Raw genomic sequence first — 22,056 nt, forward strand, 5'->3', positions numbered from 1 at the left:
TGGCGAGTTGCTGCAGTGCATCCTGTAGATGGTACACACTGCAGTCACAGTGCACCAGTGGTGAAGGGAGTGAATGTTTAGGGTGGTGGATGGGGTGCCAATCAAGCGGGTTGCTTTGTCCTGGATGGTGCCAAGCTTCTTGAGTGTTGTTGGAGCTGCACTCATCCAGGCAAGTGGAGAGTATTCCATCACACTCCTGACTTGTGCCTTGTAAATGGTGGAAAGGCTTTGGGGAGTCAGGAGGTGAGTCACTCGCTGCAGAATACCCAGCCTCTGACTTGCACTTGTAGCCACAGTATTTATGAGGCTGGTCCTGTTAAGTTTCTGGTCAATGGTGACCTCCAGGATGTTGATTGTGGGGGATTCGGCGATGGTAATGCAGTTGAATGTCAAGAGCAGGTGGTTAGACGCTCTCTTGTTGGAGATGGTCATTGCCTGGCACTTGTCTGGCGTGAATGTTGCCACTTATGAGCGCAAGCCTGGATGTTGTCCACGTCTTGCTGCATGCGGGCACGGACTGCTTCATTATCTGAGGGGCTGCGAATGGAACTGAACACTGTGCAATCACCAGCGAACATCCCCATTTCTGACCTTATAGAATCATAGAATCATAGAAGTTACAACATGGAAACAGGCCCTTCGGCCCAACATGTCCATGTCGCCCAGTTTATATCACTAAGCTAGTCCCAATTGCCTGCACTTGGCCCATATCCCTCTATACCCATCTTACCCATGTAACTGTCCAAATGCTTTTTAAAAGACAAAATTGTACCCGCCTCTACTACTGCCTCTGGCAGCTCGTTCCAGACACTCACCACCCTTTGAGTGAAAAAATTGCCCCTCTGGACCCTTTTGTATCTCTCCCCTCTCACCTTAAATCTATGCCCCCTCGTTATAGACTCCCCTACCTTTGGGAAAAGATTTTGACTATCTACCTTATCTATGCCCCTCATTATTTTATAGACTTCTATAAGATCACCCCTTAACCTCCTACTCTCCAGGGAAAAAAGTCCCAGTCTGTCTAACCTCTCCCTGTATGTCAAACCATCAAGTCCCGGTAGCATCCTAGTAAATCTTTTCTGCACTCTTTCCAGTTTAATAATATCCTTTCTATAATAGGGTGACCAGAACTGTACACAGTACTCCAAGTGTGGCCTCACCAATGCCCTGTACAACTTCAACAAGACATCCCAACTCCTGCATTCAATGTTCTGACCAATGAAACCAAGCATGCCGAATGCCTTCTTCACCACCCTATCCACCTGTGACTCCACTTTCAAGGAGCTATGAATCTGTACTCCTAGATCTCTTTGTTCTATAACTCTCCCCAACGCCCTACCATTAACGGAGTAGGTCCTGGCCCGATTCGATCTACCAAAATGCATCACCTCACATTTATCTAAATTAAACTCCATCTGCCATTCATCGGCCCACTGGCCCAATTGATCAAGATCCCGTTGCAATCCTAGATAACCTTCTTCACTGTCCACAATGCCACCAATCTTGGTGTCATCTGCAAACTTACTAACCATGCCTCCTAAATTCTCATCCAAATCATTAATATAAATAACAAATAACAGCGGACCCAGCACCGATCCCTGAGGCACACCGCTGGACACAGGCATCCAGTTTGAAAAACAACCCTCTACAACCACCCTCTGTCTTCTGTCGTCAAGCCAATTTTGTATCCAATTGGCTACCTCACCTTGGATCCCATGAGATTTAACCTTATGTAACAACCTACCATGCGGTACCTTGTCAAAGGCTTTGCTGAAGTCCATGTAGACCACGTCTACTGCACAGCCCTCATCTATCTTCTTGGTTACCCCTTCAAAAAACTCAATCAAATTCGTGAGACATGATTTTCCTCTCACAAAACCATGCTGACTGTTCCTAATTAGTCCCTGGCTCTCCAAATGCCTGTAGATCCTGTCCCTCAGAATACCCTCTAACAACTTACCCACTACAGATGTCAGGCTCACTGGTCTGTAGTTCCCAGGCTTTTCCCTGCCGCCCTTCTTAAACAAAGGCACAACATTTGCTACCCTCCAATCTTCAGGCACCTCACCTGTAGCGGTGGATGGTTCAAATATCTCTGCTAGGGGACCCGCAATTTCCTCCCTAACCTCCCATAACGTCCTGGAATACATTTCATCAGGTCCCGGAGATTTATCTACCTTGATGCGCGTTAAGACTTCCAGCACCTCCCTCTCTGTAATATGTACACTCCTCAAGACATCACTATTTATTTCCCCAAGTTCCCTAACATCCATGCCTTTCTCAACCGTAAATACCGATGTGAAATATTCATTCAGGATCTAACCCATTTCTTGTGGTTCCGCACATAGATGACCTTGTTGATCCTTAAGAGGCCCTACTCTCTCCCTAGTTACCCTTTTGCCCTTTATGTATTTGTAGAAGCTCTTTGGATTCACCTTTGCCTGATCTGCCAAAGCAATCTCATATCCCCTTTTTGCCCTCCTGATTTCTCTCTTAACTCTACTCCGGCAATCTCTATACTCTTCAAGGGATCCACTTGATCCCAGCTGCCTATGCATGTCATATGCCTCCTTCTTCTTTTTGACTAGTGCCTCAATCTCCCGAGTCATCCAAGGTTCCCTACTTCTACCAGCCTTGCCCTTCACTTTATAAGGAATGTGCTTACCCTGAACCCTGGTTAACACACTTTTGAAAGCCTCCCACTTACCAGACGTCCCTTTGCCTGCCAACAGACTCTCCCAATCAACTTCTGAAAGTTCCTGTCTAATACCATCAAAATTGGCCTTTCCCCAATTTAGAATTTTAACTTTTGGGCCAGACCTATCCTTCTCCATAGCTATCTTAAAACTAATGGAATTATGATCACTTGTCCCAAAGTGATCCCTCACTAACACTTCTGTCACCTGCCCTTCCTTATTTCCCAAGAGGAGGTCAAGTTTTGCCCCCTCTCTAGTCGGGCCATCCACATACTGAATGAGAAATTCCTCCTGAATACACTCAACAAATTTCTCTCCATCCAAGCCCCTAATGCTATGGCTGTCCCAGTCAATGTTGGGAAAGTTAAAGTCCCCTACTATTACCACCCTATTTTTCTTGCAGCTGTCTGTAATCTCCTTACATATTTGCTCCTCAATTTCCCGTTGACTATTTGGGGGTCTGTAGTACAATCCTATCAAAGTGATCTCTCCCTTCTTATTTTTCAGTTCTACCCATATAGACTCAGTGGGCGAACCCTCGGATATATCCCCTCTCACTACTGCCGTGATGTTCTCCCTAATCAAGAACGCAACTCCCCCTGCTCTCTTACCTCCTGCTCTATCTTTCCTATAGCATCTGTACCCTGGAACATTGAGCTGCCAGTCCTGCCCCTCCCTTAGCCATTTTTCAGTAATAGCTATAACATCCCAGTCCCATGTACCCATCCATGCCCTGAGTTCATCTGCCTTGCCCATCAGACTTCTTGCATTGAAATAAATGCAGTTTAATCTAGACTTCCCTTGGTCTTTGCCCTGCTTTCTCAGACCATCTGTCCAGTCATGTTTTGTACACTCTCCCTTACTGCCTTTTGTTTCTGTCACCATTTTATTTCCCACTGACTTCCTGCATCGGTTCCCATCCCCCTGCCACATTAGTTTAAACCCTCCCCAACAGCACTGGCAAACACTCCCCCTAGGACATTGGTTCCAGTCCTGCCCAGATGCAGACTGTCCAATTTGTACTGGTCCCACCTCCCCCAGAACCGGTTCCAATGGCCCAGGAATTTGAATCCCTCCCTCTTGCACCATCTCTCAAGCCACGTATTCATCTTAGCTATCCTGTCATTCCTACTCTGACTTGCCCGTGGCACTGGTAGCAATCCTGAGATTACTACCTTTGAGGTCCTACTCTTTAGTTTAACTCCTAACTCCCTAAATTCAGCTTGTAGGACCTCATCCTGTTTTTTACCTATATCGTTGGTGCCTATATGCACCACGACAACTGGCTGTTCACCCTCCCCCTCCAGAATGTCCTGCAGCCGCTCCGAGACATCCTTGACCCTTGCACCAGGGAGGCAACATACCATCCTGGAGTCTCGGTTGCGTCCGCAGAAACGCCTGTCTATTCCCCTTACAATCGAGTCCCGTATCACTATAGCTCTGCCACTCTTTTTCCTGCCCTCCTGTGCAGCAGAGCCAGCCACGGTGCCATGAACCTGGCCACTGCCACCTTCCCCTGGTGAGCCATCTCCCCCAACAGTATCCAAAACGGTATACCTGTTTTGGAGGGAGATGACCGCAGGGGACCCCTGCACTGCCTTCCTACTCTTCCTCTGTCTGTTGGTCACCCATTCACTATCTCCCTCAGTAATTTTTATCTGTGGTGTGACCAACTCACTGAACATGCTATCCACGACTTTCTCAGCATCGCGGATGCTCCAAAGTGAGTCCATCCGCAGCTCCAGAGCCGTCAAGCGGTCAAACAATAGCTGCAGCTGGACACACTTCCCGCAGGTGAAGGAATCAGGGATACAGGAAGGATCCCTGAATTCCCACATCTCACAAGAGGAACATGACACGACTCTGGGATCTCCTGCCATGACTTAACCCTTAAGTTAGCTTAACAACAACTGCAATGTCAAGAGAAAAAAAAGGAAAGAAAAACTACTTACCACTCCCTTTAAGGAGTTTACTCCTTTAAATTGTTCTCAATTTAGAGAATGTTAACTACACTAGGGACCTTGATTCACTAAAAAATAAACGCTACTTCCTATAAGACCTGCAGACCTTCCCTTTCCTTTTACTTCAGTTACTGTCGATAAGTAGAAATACTCACCTGAACCTACTCCCCAATCAGGTGCCTCCCCTGTGTCACGTCCCGATCTGATTCCTGACGTCACTTCGAACTCGGTCGCAGCTCCGCTCGGCTCCTCTCAGCTGCACTCAGCGCTCTGAAATCCCGCCTTTTATCGGACGCTCCCTCCGCTCAGCTCCGCTTCTCTCAGCTGTTCTCAGCGCTCTGAAATCCCGCCTTTTATCGGACGCTCCCTCCGCTCGGCTCGGCTCCTCTCAGCTGTTCTCAGCGCTCTGAAATCCCGCCTTTTATCGGACGCTCCCTCCGCTCCGCTCGGCTCCTCTCAGCTGTTCTCAGCGCTCTGAAATCCCGCCTTTTATCGGACGCTCCCTCCGCTCCGCTCGGCTCCTCTCATGAAGGGAAGGTCATTGATGAAGCAGCTGAAGACGGTTGGGCCTAGGACACTGCCCTGAGGAACTCCTGCAGCGATGTCCTGGGGCTGAGGTGATTGGCCTCCAACAACCACTACCATCTTCCTTTGTGCTAGTTATGACTCCAGCCACTGGAGAGTTTTCCCCCTGATTCCCATTGACTTCAATTTTACTAGGGCTCCTTGGTGCCACACTCAGTCAAATGCTGCCTCTGGAATTCGGCTCTTTTGTCCATGTTTGGACCAAGGCTGTAATGAGGTCTCGAGTGTTCCTGGTGGAACCCAAACAGAGCATCGATGAGCAGGTTATTGGTGAGTAAGTGCCACTTGCTAGCACTGTCGACCTTCCACCACTTTGCTGATGATTGAGAGTAGACTGATGGGGCGGTAATTGGCCGGATTGGATTTGTTCTGCTTTTTGTGGACAGGACGTACCTGGGCAATTTTCCACATTGTCAGGTAGATACCAGTGTTGAAGCTGTACTGGAACAGCGAGAGGCATGGCTAGTTCTGGAGCACAAGCCTTCAGCACTACAACCGGGATGTTGTTGGGGCCCATAGCCTTTGTTGGGGCCCATAGCCATAACCAGTGCACTCAGCCGTTTCTTGATACCATGTGGAGTGAATCGAATTGGCTGAAATCTGTCTTCTGTGATGGTGGGTTTTGTCGGGAGGAGGCCGAGATGGATCATGCACTTGGCATTTCTGGCTGAAGATGGTTGCAAACGCTTCAGCCTTGTCTTTTGCACTCGTGCTGGACTGTGCCATCATTGAGGATGGGGATGTTCACACAGCCTCCTCCTCCCGTTTATTGTTTAATTGTCCACCACCATTCACAACTGGATGTGACAGGACTGCAGAACTTTGATCTGATCCGTTGGTTGTGGAATCACTTAGCTCTGTCGAGAGCATGTTGCTTCCTTATTTAGCAAGCATGTAGTCCTGTGTTGTACCTTCATCAGATTAGCACCTCATTGTTAGGTACGCCTGGTGCTGCTCCTGGCATGCTCTTCCACACTCCTCATTGAACCAAGGTTGATCCCATGGCTTGTTGGTAATGGTAGAGTGAGGAATATGCCGGGCCATGAGGTTACAGATTGTGCTCGAATACAATTCTGCTGCTGCTGATTGACCCACGGCGCCTCATGGATGCTCGGTTTTGAGCTGCTAGAACTGTTTTGAATCTATCCCATTTCGCACGGTGGTAGTGCAACACAACACGTTGGATGGTGTCCTCAGTGTGAGGACGCGACTTCGTTTCCACAAAGACTGCTGTGTCACTCCTACCAATACTGTCATGGACAGATGTATCTGCGACAGGTAGATTGGTGAGGACAAAGTCAAATAGGTTTTTCCCTCACCACCTGCCGCAGGCCCAGTCTGGCAGCTGTGTCCTTCAGGGCTCAGTCAGTAGTGGTGCTGCCGAGCCACTCTTGGTGATGGACATTGAAGTCCCCCACCCAGAGTGCTTCTCAACATGGAGGAGGACTGATTCACCAGCTGAGGGAGGGCGGTCGGTGGTAATCAGCAGGAGGTTTCCTTGCCCGTGTTTGACCTGATGCCATGAGATTTCATGGGGTCCAGAGTCAATGTTGAGGACTCCCAGGGCCACTCTCTCCTGACTGTATATCACTGTACCACCACCTCTGGTTGATCTGTCCTGCCGGTGGGACATACCCAGGGATGGTGATGGAAGAGTCTGGAACGTTGTCTGACAGGTATGATTCTGTGAGTATGGCTATGTCAGGCTGTTGCTTGACTAGTCTGTGGGACAGCTCTCCCAATTTTGGCACAAGTCCCCAGATGTTAGTGAGCAGGGTTTATTGGGCTTGATGCCAGATGGTTTGTCCAGTTTTATTCTTATTGTGACTTTTTGTAGCGAGATTGTACAACTCAGAGGGTGATTAAGAATCAGCCACATTGCTGTGGTTCTGGAGTCACATATAGGCCAGACCAGGTAAAGACGGCAGGTTTCTTTCCCGAAAGGGCATTAGTGAACCAGCTGGATTTTTACAACAATTCGGTAATTTCATGGCCACCATTAATGATATTAGTTTTTTTATTTTATTCAATTGATTGAATTTAAATTCCTTAGCTGCCGTGGCAGGATTTGAACTCATGACTCCAGATTATTAGTCCAGGCCTCTGGATTACTAGTCCAGTAACATAACCACTGCGTTACTGTACCTGATTCTGTGATGGCTTGTGAGTTTACCTACTGTGTAGCTGAGCCATATAGACCCGGAAGATCTGCGCTCTATTATGAGTTAGCCATTCATTATTGGGAAGGATTCCCACACCTCGTCACCACCCCCTGGTGAAAATGCCCATGTGTAAACTCTCAAGCCCATGTGTAGCTATATCGAAACTACAGCACAGAAACGGGCCATTCGGCCCATCAGGTCCATGCCGGCATTTATGCTCCACACAAACCTCCTCCCTCCCTACATCATATAACCCTATCAGCATATCCTTCTATTCCTTTCTCCCTCGTGCTTATCTAGCTTCCCCTTAAATGTAGCTATACTTGCTATTTGCTTCAACTTGTTGGGTAAAAAAGTTTCTCCTGAATTCCCTATTGGATTTATCAGCGACTATTTTATATTTATGACCTCTAGTTTGGGCTCTGCCACAAGTGGAAATATTTTCTCTACGTCCAACCTATCAAACCCTTTCATTATCTTAAAGACCTCTATCAGGTCACCCCTCAGCCTTCTCTTTTCTAGAGAAGGGTCCTCGTCTGTTAGGCCTTTCCTGATAAGTATATCCTCTCAGTTCTGGTATCATCCTTGTAAATCTTTTTTTGCACCCTCTGCAACGTCTCCACATCCTTTCTATAGTATGGAGACCAGAACTGTACAGAGAATTCCATGTGGCCTAACCAAGGTTCTCTGCAAGTTTAACATAACTCCTTTGCTTTTCAATTCTATCCCTCTAGAAATGAACCCCAGTGCTTGATTTGTCTATTTTATGGCCTTATTAAGCTTATGGCGCTTTTTGTGATTTGTGTATCGGTACCCCGAGATCCCTTTGCTCCTCTATCCCTTTCAGATTCTTATTATCCAAGCAATGCGTAGCCTCCTTATTCTTCCTACCAAAATGCACCACCTCACACTTATCTATATCGAAATTCATTGGCCAATTGCATCCCCATTCTGCAAGTTTATTAACGTCCTCTTGCATTTTGACGTATTAACTACACCCACCAATTTGGTGTCATCCGCAAATATTAAAATTGTACTTCCAATTCCCGAGTCCTAATCGTTAATGTAAATTGTGAACAACAGTGGTCCCAGCACCGAACCCTGTGGAACACTACTTCCCACCTTTTGCCAGTTTGAGTAGCTACCCTTAACTCCTACTCTCTGTTTTCTGTTTTGTAGCCAGCTTGCTATCCATTCTGATTCATTTCCCCTAACTCCAAATTCTCTGACCTTAGTCATGAGTCTACAATGCGGTACTTTCGCGAAGGCCTTTTGAAAATCTAAATCTATTACATCTACTACCTCACCCTTGTCTAGTCTTTCTGTTACTTCTTCAAAGAATTCAATAAGGTTGGTCAGGCATGACTTTCCCTTCTGAAATCCATGCTGACTATTCTTAATTATATTTTCGATTTCTAGATGTTTTTCTATTACATCTTTGATTAAAGATTTCATTGTCTTTCCTACCACCGACGTTAAGCTAATTGGCCTATAGTTCCCTGGACTTGTTCTATCTCCCTTTTTTAAATATAGGAATAACATTTGCTGTCTGCCAGTCCTCTGGCACTATTCCCTTTTCTAATGAATTTTTATCTGTCTGTAATAATGCCTCTGCTATCCCTTCCCTAACTTCTTTTAATAGGCGCGGAAGCAATCCATTCGGACTAGGGGTATTATCCTCTCTAAGTTTGATTAGTTTATCAATTATCTCCCCCTTTCTATCTTAAATGTTTTTCTATCTTTTTTGATCTCTTCTTCTAATGTCATGCCCACCTTGTTAGTCTCCCTGGTAAATACTGAGGCGAAGTAACTGTTCACTATTTCTGCCATTTTGCTGTCATTAGCTGTGAGTTTATCTTGTGAAGACACTGTGTAGGCTCACACGTGATTAATGGCAAGATACTGGAGGGCACCTGGTACCTGTGGAATTGTATCCCACCAAGAAGTCAGTACTTTCAAGAGAGGAAAAAATTGGTAAGGAAGAAAGAAGGTTCACACTTGAAAAATGAACAGTTGGCCATAGCTTGACTGCTAATGTCTTTGCAACTTTAGTCCAGCATGAATCATACCTTGAAAAAAACTTTAGAGGGAAAAATTTGTGGAACTGTGTAGGTGTATAGTGTAGTGTTTGTAACTTCATGTTAGGTGTTTAACATCAGAGGTGCAAAATTATAGAAAAATAATTTGCATGTTCTGACTTGGCATTCAGTTCGCCAAGGATAAATTTTCATAAAATTCACTCATAGAAAACTGCAAAAATAAGCCCATTAAGAAACAAACTAAGTAAATGCATGGGGAAACGATGATTGTGAAACAATATTTTCAAATGCACAGTATCTTTTTTTTTCTCAGCAACAACTTGCATTTATATAGTGCCTTTAACATAGAAAAACACTCCAAGGCATTGGTGGACCGGGAGCCAATGTAGGTCGTCATGTACAGGGGTGGTGGGTGAATGGAACGTGGTGCGAGTTAGGATACGGGCAGCAGAGTTTTCGACTAGCTGACATTTATAAAGGGTGGAAGATGGGAGGCTAGCCAGGCGAGCATTGGAATAGTCGAGTCTGGAGGTATCAAAAGTATTGATGAGGGTTTCAGCAGCAAATGGGCTGAGACGGGGCAGATGCGGGCATAGTAACAGAGGTAAAAGTCTTTATGATGGAGAAGATGTGGGGTCAGAAGCTCAATCCGGGGTCAAATACAGTGACCGAAAAGGAGGATGGAATTGGTGGCGGACATTCAGAGCTTGTGGCGGGGCCTAAACATGATGCGTTTAGTCTTCCTAATATTCAACTGGCTAAACTTGTGGCTCATCCAGGACTGGATGTTGGACAAGACGTCTAAAGTTGGGGAGGGGGGAGGTTGAGAGAGAGAGGTGGTAGAGAAGGGTAGCTAGGTATTTTCAGCATATATGTGGAACCTGACCCTATGTCTTTTGATGGTAACTCCAAGAGGAGGAGGCCAAGGATAGATCCTTGGGGGACTCCAGGGGTAATGATGTAGTGATGGGAAGAGAAGCCGTTGCTGGAGATGCTCTGGCTACGATTGGATAGGTAGGAACTAAATGAGGATTGTCCCACTGAACTGAACAACAGAGGAGAGGCATCGGAGGAGGATGGCATGGTCAACTACATCACAGTCACAGTTACAGAAGATGTCATTTGTGACTTTGATTAGGGCTGTTTCATTTCCGTGGCAGTGATGGAAAGCTGATTGAAGACATTCAATCTTGGAGTTGTGAGAAAGATAGGTATGAAATTCGGAGACACGAACACATTTAAGAACTTGAGAGGAAACGGAAGTTGGAAATGGGGCCGAAGCTTGCAAGGACAGAAGGTCCCTGGTGGGATTTTTGAACAGCGGGGTGATGACAGTGGTTTTAAAAGGGAGGGGTACAGTACCAGGAACTGGGGGTATATGTCGACAAATCTTTGAAGGTGGCCTGACAAGTTGAGAAGGCCATTAGAAAAGCATATGGGATTCTGGGCTTTATTAATAAAGGCAGAGATTACAAAAGCAAGGAAGTTATGCTAAACCTTTATAAAACATTGGTTCGGCCTCAGCTGGAGAATTGCGTTCAATTCTCGGCACCACACTTTAGGAAGGATGTCAAGGCCTTAGAGAGGGTGCAGAAGAGATTTACTGGAGTGGTGCCAGGGATGAGGGACTTCATTTATGTGGAGAGACTGGAGAAGCTGGGGTTTTTCTCCTTAGAACAGAGAAGGTTAAGGGGAGTTTTGATGGAGGTGTTCAAAACCATTAACTGTTAGAGTAAATAAGGAGAAATTGTTTCCAGTGGCAGAAGGGTTAGTAACCAGAGGACACAGAATTAAGGTGATTGGCAAAAGAGCTAAAGACAACATGAGGAAACATTTTTTTACGCAGCGAGTTGTAATGATGTGGAATGCACTTCCTGAAGGGGTGGTGGAAGCAGATTCAATAGTAACATTCAAAAGGGAATTGGATAAATACTGAAATGGAAAATTTTTGCAGGGCAATGGGGAAAGAGCAGGGGAATGGAACTAATTGGATAGCTCTGTCAAAAAAACGGCATAGGCTCGATGGGCCGAATGGCCTTCTCCTATGCTGTACCTATTATGAAACAATGATATATGTAAAAATATACTTATTAAAGAAATGCAATTTGAATACTTTTATTCTTCAGAGCATGAGAAACACAGACTCTGTAAAAGTGCAGACTACATGAATTTGCACTTCAAAGTGAAATGGCTGTATAATGAATATGTCCGAGATCTTCCAGCGATCAAAGGGACTGTACCTGATTATCCAGCGTAAGTATTCAGAGCCCTTAAGGCTGTTATGGTTGCAAGGTTTGACAAGTTGATTTAAATTCCTTATAATATGTAATAGAAGTATGTATCTGTATATTAAAACAATCTGAATTAATAATACATGCCATCAAAAAAACTCTAACTCTGCCTCATTTATGCTTTCATTAGACGTTTCTTTGCATGTTGACGACTAAATTTGGTCTTGCATACTGCAGGTGGTTTGAACAATTTGTAATGCAGTGGTTGGATGAGAATGAGGAAGTTTCATTGGAATTCCTACATGGAGCTCTTGAAAGAGACAAAAAGGATGGGGTATGTGTCCAGGAGCTATATATTTTTAATATTGCATATTTGGAAAAGGGAGATTCATGTAATTTCATGAGGAATCTACAAATACACAAAAACCTCATACATTTTTCAGATATTCATTTCAGCTGTCTCGAATTTGTAGGTACAGGTCAACACTTTTTTAGTAAGATGGTAGAACTGTGGAACAGATTATCAGCAGAGATGGTGGAATAGGAAACAGTGGCAATGTTTGAAAAAGGACTGGATGAATTCCTGTTAGTAAAGGGGATACAGGGATATTAGTTCTAGAACCAGCAAAGGAGCTGACGGGAGGTTTGCAAGATTGTCTTCTGCTCAGAACATTACTATGGTACTATGTGTACAGTAGTTAAGTGTAAATTGTTGAGTTGAATCCATTCATGATCGGTGTAGAGCGTAAATGAATATGGTGGAATTCACATTCAAACATCTGTGTTCCTGCTGGTTCAGAAAACTCACCCACTCACCACATGTTTTGGAGCCAGCAAGCAGATAACTGCCACCTGTCCATAGCCAGCTCGCAGTTTACACAGCTGTCTTGGGCACTGTGGGAATCAGTTGAAGTCTTGAGTTTAAAAAGCATTTTAAAAAGAAAATAATCACAAGGTGATTGCAGATGAAGGCCATTTGGCCTATCTTAATTCATTCATAATCAACGACCAATATTGTGATTTTTCTCTACACTGCCTCCGATGTTTGAATATCTCGGTGACACAGTACTTGAGGTCTGATTCAACCATGGCACTGTACAGATGGATCACTACTTCCTCTGACTTGTTTTCTAAATCTGTTTGACTATATAGTTCAACATTCAATTGATTTTCTTGATTGTTGCTCTGCATTAGTTGAATGTAATGAGTGTCGAGTCTTGGAAGGATCCTAAGTTTCTTTCAAATTCATCCTTGAATATTTCAACACCATTCATGAAGCATGTGCGTTTCCCAATTTTACAAATTATGTCTGCTTTTGTTCTACCAATATACATATTTTGTCCAACTCATTGTGTAATTTCTGGGCTGTCTCTTCTGATTTTACTGTCCTTCCTAGTTTGGTATCATCTGCAAATCTGACCAATCAGCATTCAGTTTCTGAATCCAAATCATTTGATTAGAAACAGTTGTGATCCCAACATTGAGCCCTGGAACACCTCTTCCAGTACATCTCCCTATAGGAATATCTTTTTGGGGAATTTAATCCCAGCAACTAGTTTCATAGAATCATAGAAAATAAGAGCAAGAGTAGGCCATTCGGCCCTTCGGGCCTGCTCCACCATTCAAAATGATCATGGCTGATCGTCTAACTCAGCAACCTGTTCCCGCTTTTTCCCCATATCCCTTGATCCCTTTAGCATTAAGATATATATTTATCTCGTTCTTGAATACATTTAATGACTTGGCCTCCACTGCCTTCTGTGGTAGAGAATTCCACAGGTTCACCCCCTCTGAGTAAAGAAATTTCTCCTCATCTCCGTTCTAAATGGCATACCCCATATCCTGAGACTGTGACCCCTGGTTATGGATTCCCCATCCATCGGGAACATCCTCCCTGCATCCAGTCTGTCTAGTCCTGTTAGAATTTTATGTTTCAATGAGATCACCTCTCATTCTTCTAAACTCTAGTGAATATAGGCCTAGTCGACCCAATCTCTCCTCATATGTCAGTCCTGCCATCCCAGGAATCAGTCTGGCAAACCTTCTTTGCACTCCCTCCATGGCAAGGACATCCTTCCTCAGATAAGGAGACCAAAACTGCACACGGTACTCCAGATGTGGTCTCACCAAGGCCCTGTATAACTGCAGTAAGACATCCCTGTTCCGGTACTCAAATCCTCTTGCAATGAAGGCCAACATACCATCCGCCTTCCTAACTGCTTGCTGCACCTGAATGCTCGCTTTCAGCGACTGGTGTACAAGGACACCCAGGTCTCGTTGCACCTCCCCTTTTCCCAATCTATCACCATTCAGATAATCTGTCTTTCTGTTTTTACAACCAAAGTGGATAACCTCACATTTATCCACGTTATACTGCATCTGCCATGTTCAAGCCCACTCACCCAACTTGTCTAAATCACATTGGAGCCTCTTTGCATCCTCCTCACAGCTCACATTCCACCCCAGCTTTGTGTCGTCTGCAAACTTGGAAATGTTACATTCCGTTCCCTCATCCAAATCATTGATATATATTGTGAATAGCTGGGGCCCAAGCACTGATCCCTGCGGTACCCCACTAGTCACTGCCTGCCACCCGGAAAAAGACCCGTTTATTCCTACTCTCTTTCCTGTCTGTCAACCAATTCTCAATCCATGCCAGTATATTCCCCCCAATCCCATGTGCTTTAATTTTGCACACTAACCTCTTGTGTGGGGCCTTATCAAAAGCCTTCTGAAAATCGAAATACACCACATCCACTGGTTTTCCCCCCATCTATTCTGTTAGTTACATCCTCAAAAAACTCCAGTAGATTTGTTAAGCATGATTTCCCTTTCATAAACCCATGCTGACTTTGTCCAATCCCGTTAATGCCTTCCAAGTGTTCTGTTATCACATCCATGACTCCAGCATTTTCCCCACTACTGATGTTAGGCTAACTGGTCTGTAATTCCCTGTTTTTTCTCTCCCTCCTTTTTTAAATAGTGGGGTTACATTTGCCACCCTCCAATCTGTAGGAACTGTTCCAGAGTCTATAGAATTTTGGAAGATGACCACCAATGCATCCACAATTTCCAGGGCCACTTCCTTTAGTACTCTGGGATGTAGATTATCAGGCCCTAGGGATTTGTCAGCCTTCAGCCACGTTAATTTCCCTCGCACAATTTTTTTTTACTAATACTAATTTCCTTCAGTTCCTCCCTCTCACTGGACCCTTGGTTCCCTAACATTTCTGGGAGGTTATTTGTGTTCTCCTTTGTGAAGACAGAACCAAAGTATGTGTTTAATTGTTCTGCCATTTCTTTGTTCCCCATTATAATTTCCCCCATTTCTGACTGTAAGGGACCTACATTTGTCTTTACTAATCTTTTTCTCTTGACATATTTATTCAGTTTTTATGTATCCTGCTAGTTTACTCTCATACTCTATTTTTCCCCTCTTAATCAATCTCTTTGTTCTCCTTTGCTGAATTCTAAACTGCTCCCAATCCTCAGGCTTGCTGCTTTTTCTGGCAATTTTATATGTCTCCTCTTTGAATCTAATACTATCCCTAATTTCTTTTGTAAGTCATGGTTAAGCGACCTTTCTTGTTTTATTTTTGCGCTAGACCGGAATGAATAATTGTTGTGATTCCTGCACACGTTCTTTAAATATTAGCCATTGCCTATCCACCGTCATCCCTTTTAGTAAAGTTCCCCATTCTATCCTAGCCAACTCACACCTCATACTTTCGTAATTTCCTTTATTTAGATTCAGGACCCTAGTTTCGGATTCAACTACTTCACTCTCCATCTTAATGAGGAATTCTATCATGTTATGGTCACTCTTCCCTAAGGAACCCCGCACAACAAGATTGTTAATTAATCCTTTCTCATTGCACATACCCAGTCTAGGATCGCCTGTACTCTAGTTGGTTCCTCAACATATTGGTCTAGAAATCCATCACGTACACACTCCAGGAATTCCTCCCCCACAGTATTATTGCTAATTTGGTTTGACCAATCTATATGTAAATTAAAGTCACCCATGATTATAGTTGTACCCTTCTTGCATGCATCTCTAATTTCCTGTTTAATGCCCTCCCCTACATCTCCACTACTATTTGGGGGCCTATAGACAACCCCCACCAGCGTTTTCTGCCCCTTGGTGTTTCTTAGCTCCACCCACACAGATTCCACATCGTGATTTTTTGAGCCAATATCCTTCCTCACTGTTGCATTGATTTCCTCCTTTACTAACAACGCTACCCCACCTCCTTTCCCTTTTTGCCTGTCCTTCTTAAATATTGAATACCCCTGGATGTTCAGTTCCCATCCTTGGTCACCCTGCAGCCATGTCTCCGTAATCGCAACTATATCATACCCGTTAATATCTATCTGCGCTGTTAATTCATCTAGCTTATTGTGAATGATCTGCGCGTTAAGACACAAGCCTTTAGACTTGTCTTTTTAAGATTGCTAGTCATCTTAGTATTATTTTGCACTATGGCCCTATTTGTTTTTTGCCTTTGTTTTCTCTGTCTTCCACTTTTGCTTCTTCCCTTTGTCTTTTGTTTCTATCCTTGTTTCCCCCTCAGGTTTCCATCCCCCTGCCATTCCAGTTTAAACTTTCCCCAACAGCACTAGCAAACACCCCCGCGAGGACATCGGTCCCGGTCCTGCTTGGGTGTAACCCGTCCTGCTTGTACAGGTCCCACCTTCCCCAGAACCAGTCCCAATGTCCCAGGAATCTAAATCCCTCCTTCCTACACCATCCCTGCAGCCACGCATTCATCTGGCCTATTCTCCTGTTCCTATACTCACTAGCACATGGCACTGGTAGTAATCCTGAGATCACTACCTTTGAGGTCCTGCTTTTTAATTTATCTCCTAACTCCTTAAATTCACCTTGCAGGACCTCATCCCTTTTTTTTAAACCTATGTCGTTGGTACCGATATGGACCACGACTACTGGCTGTTCACCCTCCCCCTCCAGAATGCCCTGCAGCCGCTCCGTGACATCCTTGACCCTAGCACCAGGGAGGCAACATACCATCCTGGAGTCACATTTGCGGCCGCAGAAACGCCTATCTGTTCCCCTTACAAATGAATCCCCTATCACTATAGCCCTGCCACTCTTATTCCTCTCCTCCTGTGTAGCAGAGCCACCCGTGGTGCCCTGAACTTGGCTTTTGCTGCTTTCCCCTGATAAGCCATCTCCCCCAACAGTATCCATAGCGGTATATCTGTTTGAGAGGGAGATGGCCCCAGGGGATTCCTGCTCTACCTGCCTGGCGGTCACCCATTTCCTTTCTGCCTGTGTAATCTTTACCTGCGGTGTGACCACCTCACTGAACGTGCCACCTACGATAGTCTCAGCATTGCGGATGCTCCAGTGAAACCACCCACAGCTCCAGCTATGAAATGCAGTTAGCCAGTAGCTGCAGCTGGACACACTTCCTGCACACATGATCGCCGGGGACACTGGTAGTGTCCATGACTTCCCACATAGTGCAGGAGGAGCATATCACGGGTGCGAGCTGTGTTGCCATGACTTGCCTTAGATTTACACTGCTTTCACCTCTCAGACTCTCCTTTTACACTGTGCTCACCTCTTGGACTCTCCTCCCGTTCTCGGACTCTCCTGCCTCATCTGTGACGTCGCACAGTAGTTTTCTCTTGTTGCAGGTCCGCTGCTGCTTTTATTCCCCACTCTCAGTCTTCTGCTGCTCAGGTCCTCCGCCGCTCTGCGGAAAAAGTTAGGAAAAGCAAGGCAAAGCAGCATCTCCTTCCCCCACTTCACCGAACTCCCACACTCACCAAACTCTCAGCTGTTCACTCTGTGCTCCGTTGCACTCACAGGCCCCTTATTTCTGCTGTTTGTGACTCAGATGAGTTCGGCCTGCTCCTGTTTCAGGAACCAGTTTAATCCAGCTAACCAATTAACTAACTACAGCAGCTCTCCAGTCAGAGAGTTTAGTGCCTAATTTAGTGCCCAAGATGTTTCCACTTGGGGGAGTCCAAAACTAGGGGCCATAAATATAAGATAATCACTAATAAATCCAATAAGGAATTCAGGAGAAATTTCTTTACTCAGAGTGTGGCGGGAATATGGAACTCGCTACCACATGGAGTGGTTAAGGCGGATAGCATAGATGCATTTAAGGGGAAGCTAATAAGTACATGAGGGAGAAATGAATAGAAGGATATGTTGATGGGGTGAGATGAAGTAAGACGGGAGGAGGCTCATGTAGCGCATGAACACCAGCATCGACCTGCTGGGACGAATGGCCTGTTTCTGTGCTGTAAATTCTTTGCAATTTTCATATGTTATTTTGCATATTTCTGGGGTCCAACAAATACTGAATAACCTGAGGCTTTGTTTAAAAAATGTCTTGAAAATCAATCACCAAAATACACAAACTGCAATTATTTCTTTTCCCAAATGGTATTCTTGTGAAAACTATACTAATTATATAAAGTCTCAAATGCATTTAGAAATTTCAACTATTCTTGAAAACTAAGCATCAGGCAGTCGGGGGGGAGATTAGTGGTGTTCTGGTTCCTTTGTGTTTGTAAAAAGAAAAGTGTTACCATTACCTTAACTATGACGCAACGTTAAAAACTAAGCATGAATCATAGGGAAAGAAAGCATCCCTGAATCTCCTAAACAATATCAAAAATCCAATTTTGATCAAGGGAATGTCAAGTTAGAAAAAGAACAATGATTCAGTACACTGACTGAAGGAATGTATATTTCCTCAAACAACTTTTATTCTCGAAGTGTGCGTTGTCTTATTGTAGCTATGCTAAACATTTTGTTTTCTGGACTGAATTTATCTGTTGCACACCAGTTTCAGCAAACATCTGAGCACGCCTTATTCTCCTGCTCGGTGGTGGACGTGTTTACACAATTAAATCAGAGCTTTGAGATTATCAAGAAACTCGAGTGTCCCGATCCAGTGGTTGTTGCTCATTACATGCGGAGATTTGCTAAGGTAAGAATATTTTTTTTACAAGATTCCAGCTGAAAAGATTTGCCTAAAAGATTTGAACTTCGGCAATGACTCCTGATGTGTTTTGTAACCTATAATTATTGTCACTTTTCTTTCATTGAGTATTTTATTTTATTATTAGAGCACGAGTGGTTCTTTCAAGTTATGAATGCAGGGGTGCTAAAAAGCATGCAGAAGGACAAACGTTTTTATGGTGAAAAGGGAAGGTGACTGGGATAAGTTGTCTGAGAATTTTCAGTGCAGAGGATTCATCCCTTTTTGTGTCCTGGAGCCTGTCTGAAGCAAGTTTCTTTCTGATTAGCAGAATTTCAATTCAGACAGGTGGATAATGCTGTACTGAGGTCGCTTAAAGATATCATCATGGAGTGTTCACAAGTAAGCCATTGATTCCCGCCTCGTCTGAATGCTATGAGACTAAAGGGCCGATTCAAACTCTTCCCACCCAGCGGAAACCGGGTAGGCGGTCAGTTTAAATGGTCGCACGACTTACCCCCTCCAACCTCACTGCCTTCTGGCGGGTTGTAATTTTAACCTGCTTTTTTGAGCAGGTGAGAGGGAAACCCGCCAGAAGGCAGCATGGTTCTTCTTTAAATGCGTTCAAAAGACATCACTGGGGCCCGACCACCATGCCCTCCCGACCCCCTTCCAACCACATACCTGAGTATTTGAGGATAGTTCCTTTGGGTCCCCATGGGCATTCTCCTGCTGCCTGAAATCATGCTCTGGTCAGCCGGCGAACTAGCATTTCCCACCAGGTTCAGGAGGGAGACTGACTGAGCCTATACAGATGAGGCCTTGTAGTTAAAATTTCCCGGGCCTCATGCTGTGGAAGGCTGGATGGCTTGATGTCAGCCTCGGACCCCTGGTCACACAAATTCCGCCAGGGAGTTAAAATCAGGGCTCAAATGTTTGATGTATTTTCTTTTTAAACCGGTGATTGTTGAGTTTTGCTGTTGTCTCTCTGACTGTGCTGCAATCCATAGTTCATGCTAGACATACTCCAGAGTGATGCTATTTGATGATGTCACTTAAGGCTAAATGCTGCCTTGATGTCAAGGGCAGTCACTCTCACCTCACCTCTGGAATTCAGCTCTTTTGTCTATGTTTGGACCGAGGCTGTAATGAGGTCTGGAGCCGAGTGGTCCTGGCAGAACCCAAACTGAGCATCGGTGAGCAGGTTATTGGTGATTAAGTGCCGCTTGATAGCACTGTCGACGACACCTTCCATCACTTTGCTGATGATTGAGATTAGACTGATGGGGCGGTAATTGGCTGGATTGGATTTGTCCTGCTTTTTGTGAACCGGACATAGCTGGGCAATTTTCCACATTGTCGGGTAGATGCCAGTGTTGTAGCTGTACTGTAACAGCTTGGCTAGAGGCGCAGCTAGTTCTGGAGCACAAGTTTTCAGCACTACAGCTGGGATGTTGTCGGGTCCCATAGCCTTTGCTGTATCCAGTGCACTCAGCCGTTTCTTGATATCACGTGGAATGAATCAAATTGGCTGAAGACTGGCTTCTGTGATGGTGGGGATATGGGGAGCAGGCCGAGATGGATCATCCACTCAACACTTCTGGCTGAAGATAGTTGCAAACGCTTCAGCCTTGTCTTTTGCGCTCACGTGATGGACTCCGCCATCATTGAGGATGGGGATATTTACAGAGCCTCCTCCTCCCGTTAGTTGTTTAATTGTCCACACCATTCATGACTAGATGTGGCAGGACTGCAGAGCTTTGATCCATTGGTTGTGGAACCGCTTAGCTCTGTCTATAGCATGCTGCTTCCACTGTTTAGCATGCATGTAGTCCTGAGTTGCAGCTTCACCAGGTGTTGCTCCTGGCATGCTCTTCTACACTCCTCATTGAACCAGGGTTGATCCCCTGGCTTGTTAGTCATGGTAGAGTGAGGAATATGCCGAGCCATGAGGTTACAGATTGTGCTGAAATACAACTCTGCTGCTGCTGATGGCCCACAGCGCCTCATGGATGTCCAATTTTGAGCTGCTAGATCTGTTCTGAATCTATCCCATTCGACATCGTTCACCTGAGGAAGGAGGAAGCCTCCGAAAGCTTGTGAATTTAAAATAAAATTGCTGGACTATAACTTGGTGTTGTAAAATTGTTTACAATTGTCAACCCCAGTCCATCACCGGCATCTCCACATCATGTATCCCATTTAGCACAGTGATAGTGCCACACAACACGTTGGATGGTGTCCTCAGTGCGAAGACAGGACTTCGTCTCCACGAGGACTGTGCGGTGGTCACTCCTACCAATACTGTCATGGACAGATGTATCTGCGACAGTTAGATTGGTGAGGACGAGGTTAAGTAGGTTTTTCCCTCATGTTGGTTCACTCACCACCTGCCGCAGGCCCAGTCTGGCAGCTATGTCATTCAGGACTCGGCCAGCTCGGTCAGTAGTGGTGCTACCGAGCCACTCTTAGTGATGGACATTCTGTGCCCTTGCTACCCTCAGTGCTTCCTCCAAGTGGTGCTCAACATGAAGGAGGACTGATTCATCAGCTGAGGGAGGACGGTAGGTGGTAATCAGCAGGAGGTTTCCTTGCCCATGTTTGACCTGATGCCATGAGATTTCATGGGCTCCAGTGTCAATGTTGAGGACTCCCAGGGCCAATCCCTCCTTACTGTATATCACTGTAACACCACCTGGTTGGTCTGTCCTGCCGGTGGTTCAGGACATACCCAGAGATGGTGATGGAAGAGTCTGGGATGTTGGCTGAAAGGTATGATTCTGTGAGTATGACTATGTCAGGCTATTGCTTGACTCGTCTGTGGGACAGCTCTCCTAATTTTGAGACAAGTCCCCAGATGTTGGTAAGGAGGACTTTGCAGGGTCGACTGGGCTTGGTTTGCCTTTGTCGTGTCCGGTTCCTAGTGGTCCGATGCTGCGTGGTCCGTCCGGTTTTATTCTTATGACTTTTTTTTAGCGAAATTTTACAACTGAGTATCATCTGTGTTTATTGCCAGTAATCATTAACAGTAATCATTGCTTAGGAACAGTAGCAGAAGAAGTTGAGCTGGGCTCAAGTTAATGAGTGTGTTTTCTCTCTTTGCCAGACAATCAGCAAAGTGCTGCTACAGTATGCAGACATTATTTCGAAGAACTTCAAGTCCTACTGTTCCAAGGAGACATTGGTAAGTATTTTTTCTAAATTTCAGTTCTTATTAAGTATAGTTTGAGATTTAACACTCACAGTACTAGCTTCACAAATTGAAGTGAGGTTAAGTACTTTATTTGTTGAATGTATCCTAAAAGTATCTTTACTAACATACAAATATTTTCTGAGTTTGTTCTAACGAGTGTTACAAATAAGATTTGTGTTTGCAGGTGTAATTTTATATTGAGAAGAACAATAATCCAAATACTG

At 44.9% G+C, this 22,056-nt stretch overlaps 1 protein-coding gene across 3 annotated transcripts in view; it reads left to right on the forward strand.

Moving 5' to 3' along the window:
* LOC137322543 (protein unc-13 homolog B-like) overlaps positions 1-22,056 on the forward strand; it is a 554,720-nt gene that overhangs the window by 455,867 nt on the left and 76,797 nt on the right. For all 3 annotated transcript variants that reach the window (XM_067985478.1, XM_067985470.1, XM_067985475.1), the window contains 4 exons: positions 11,570-11,696; positions 11,912-12,008; positions 18,505-18,648; positions 21,746-21,823. In XM_067985478.1, the coding sequence (XP_067841579.1) occupies positions 11,570-11,696; positions 11,912-12,008; positions 18,505-18,648; positions 21,746-21,823 (446 nt within the window). The remainder of the gene's footprint in view (positions 1-11,569; positions 11,697-11,911; positions 12,009-18,504; positions 18,649-21,745; positions 21,824-22,056) is intronic.

The sequence above is a fragment of the Heptranchias perlo genome, chromosome 1 (genome assembly GCF_035084215.1).
Source record: "Heptranchias perlo isolate sHepPer1 chromosome 1, sHepPer1.hap1, whole genome shotgun sequence".
In the NCBI taxonomy this organism is placed as follows: Eukaryota; Metazoa; Chordata; class Chondrichthyes; order Hexanchiformes; family Hexanchidae; genus Heptranchias; species Heptranchias perlo.